The following is a 2,184-nucleotide window of genomic DNA, read 5'->3' as shown; positions in this document are numbered from 1 at the left end:
TGCAGCTCCAGCTCTTCCCAGGATGTGGGAAGGGCCCCTGCCCTCCAAACAGCCCACGGCAAAGCGGGCAAACCTCGAGAAGGAGCAGACACTGGGATGTTTCAGCTGGGACTCTGCATTTCCCAGCCTCCCCTTTCATTAACAATAAGCCCATATCTGTCCCAGTGCTGTCCTTCGTCCCAGCGACTATCCCAGCCTGGACCAGGGTGGGTGTTAGCTGGGAAGCTCTGTAAAAGGCTGTGCCCCGCACCAGCTCAGCCCCTGGCTCTGCAGGGGCCAGGGAGTTACTAACCCACAGCAAGTGAGGGGCTGGGAGCAAGGGGCTGCTCTGCTCAGCGCCCAAAACCCGTGAGGCTGTAGGATGTGGAAAGTCCCTGTGACAGTCCCCTGGGAAGAGCCGCAGCAGCCCCGGATCTGGACATAATTAAGGAAGCAGCTAATTGCAGAACTGAAAATGGGTGATGTGCTTTCGCACCTGCTGGCACAAGGAACAGGGTGTCTGGGGATCCTGGGGACTTGCTGCTGCCTTCGCATCCTCACTGCCGCTACCGTTTGTGCCAGACAGACTGATGGTCAGGTGAGGAGCTGCTGGATTAGGGAGAGGGACAGGAGGGGGCTGTCCCTGGCTTCCCCACAAGCACTGCTGGGTGACAGGACAGGGTCAGGGGAGAGGATCCTTCTCACCCGGCTGGGACCCTTAGAAGCACCAGGGAATCGGTTGTGGGACTAATTGCCCCGGAAAGCTCACATCCGTCACTGTCACCCTTTCCCCAACCTGCTCCTGGAGCAGATCTCCATGCCCTCCCCAGGACTGCAGCCGTGTCCCTCTCCCTTTCCCGGGCAGGTATTTGGCCATACGATACCCACTGCACTCGAGGGAGCTGAGGACGCCCAGGAACGCCCTCACGGCCATCTGCTTCATCTGGGGGCTTTCCTTCATCTTCTCGGGCCCTTACCTCAGCTACTACCAGGAGTTCCAGTTGGCCAACCTGACCGTCTGCCACCCCGTCTGGGAGATCTCCCAGCGCAAGGTCATGGACACGTGCACCTTCATCTTCAGCTACATCATCCCAGTGCTGATCCTGAGCCTCACGTACGTGCGGACTATTCACTACCTGTGGAGGTCCGTGGACCCTCTCCACGACGTGTCAGAGTCCAAGAAGGCCAAGCGGAAGGTCACCAGGATGCTCATCATTGTAGCCGTCCTGTTCTGCCTCTGCTGGCTGCCCCACCACCTGCTCATCCTCTGTGTCTGGTTCGGGTACTTCCCCCTCAATCACGTTACGTACGTGCTCCGCATCCTCTCGCATCTCGTCTCCTACGCCAACTCCTGCGTGAACCCCATCGTCTACGCCCTGGTCTCCAAACACTTCCGCAAGGGCTTCAAGAAGATCTTCATCTGCCTCTTGCACAAGAAGGCAGCCAACAAGGTGCATGTGGCCCAAGTGATGAACACAGTCAGCACGCTGGAGGCAGAGCTCAGCGAGGTGACCTCCATCGGCGGAGCCCTGCCCGGCCGCTGCTCCGGGCGCTGCAGGGTCCCAGCCCAGCCCTGAGGGGAGGCAGAGCCGGTGGGACGGCAGCAGAAAGCAGATGGGTCCTTTGTCACCTTCAATGTCATCCAGCACAGCTCCTTCCCACCCCACGGCTTTGCGGTCTCCTGCAGCATCACAAGCCTGGGGATGGGCTACGTTTTGGGTTAAAACACATCAAATTGTACCCTTTTTCATTGAAATACACCCAGATATCATAACTGTGAGAGCGATGCTGCTGGCTATGGACTCAGCCCAGCGACCGACCGAGGATCCCAAGGGCCGGATTTGCTTCCACTGAGCACTTGATGAGAGCAAGAGATCAAACCCCCAAGTCAACTCTCACCCATTCCTCTGTCTGGACAGACTTACACCCTGTTGCATCCACACCTGGAGCCTCCTGAAGGCTCTGGTTCCTCCAACCAACACAGCATCTGGCTGGGCTCAGCAGGGTGCACTTTTAGGGATATTTGGGAAGTCTTGGTCTGTGTGTGTTCCAGTTCAGCCGCATCCCAGGGCAATGCTGCCCACAGCCACACGGGCACAAACATCTGTGGTAGGAAAATCCAGGAGAAAAGTACAGAAATCAAGAGACAAACCTTCCTGGTGCTGCGGGTGCTGGGCTTTAACGTCTCCCTGGGGCTCGTGGCAG

General features: G+C 58.1%; 1 protein-coding gene across 1 annotated transcript; it reads left to right on the top strand.

Moving 5' to 3' along the window:
• Positions 1-461: 461 nt before the first annotated feature.
• On the top strand, positions 462-1,703 carry GALR2 (galanin receptor 2). The gene is given in 2 exon segments (XM_010076933.1): positions 462-577; positions 845-1,703. Coding segments are annotated over 2 exon segments (975 nt in total).
• Positions 1,704-2,184: the final 481 nt, after the last annotated feature.

Source organism: Pterocles gutturalis, unplaced genomic scaffold (genome assembly GCF_000699245.1).
Source record: "Pterocles gutturalis isolate BGI_N339 unplaced genomic scaffold, ASM69924v1 scaffold11008, whole genome shotgun sequence".
Classification (NCBI taxonomy): Eukaryota; Metazoa; Chordata; class Aves; order Pterocliformes; family Pteroclidae; genus Pterocles; species Pterocles gutturalis.
Note: the sequence above shows the minus strand (reverse complement) of the source record. Positions and strands in the feature narration are given on the sequence as shown.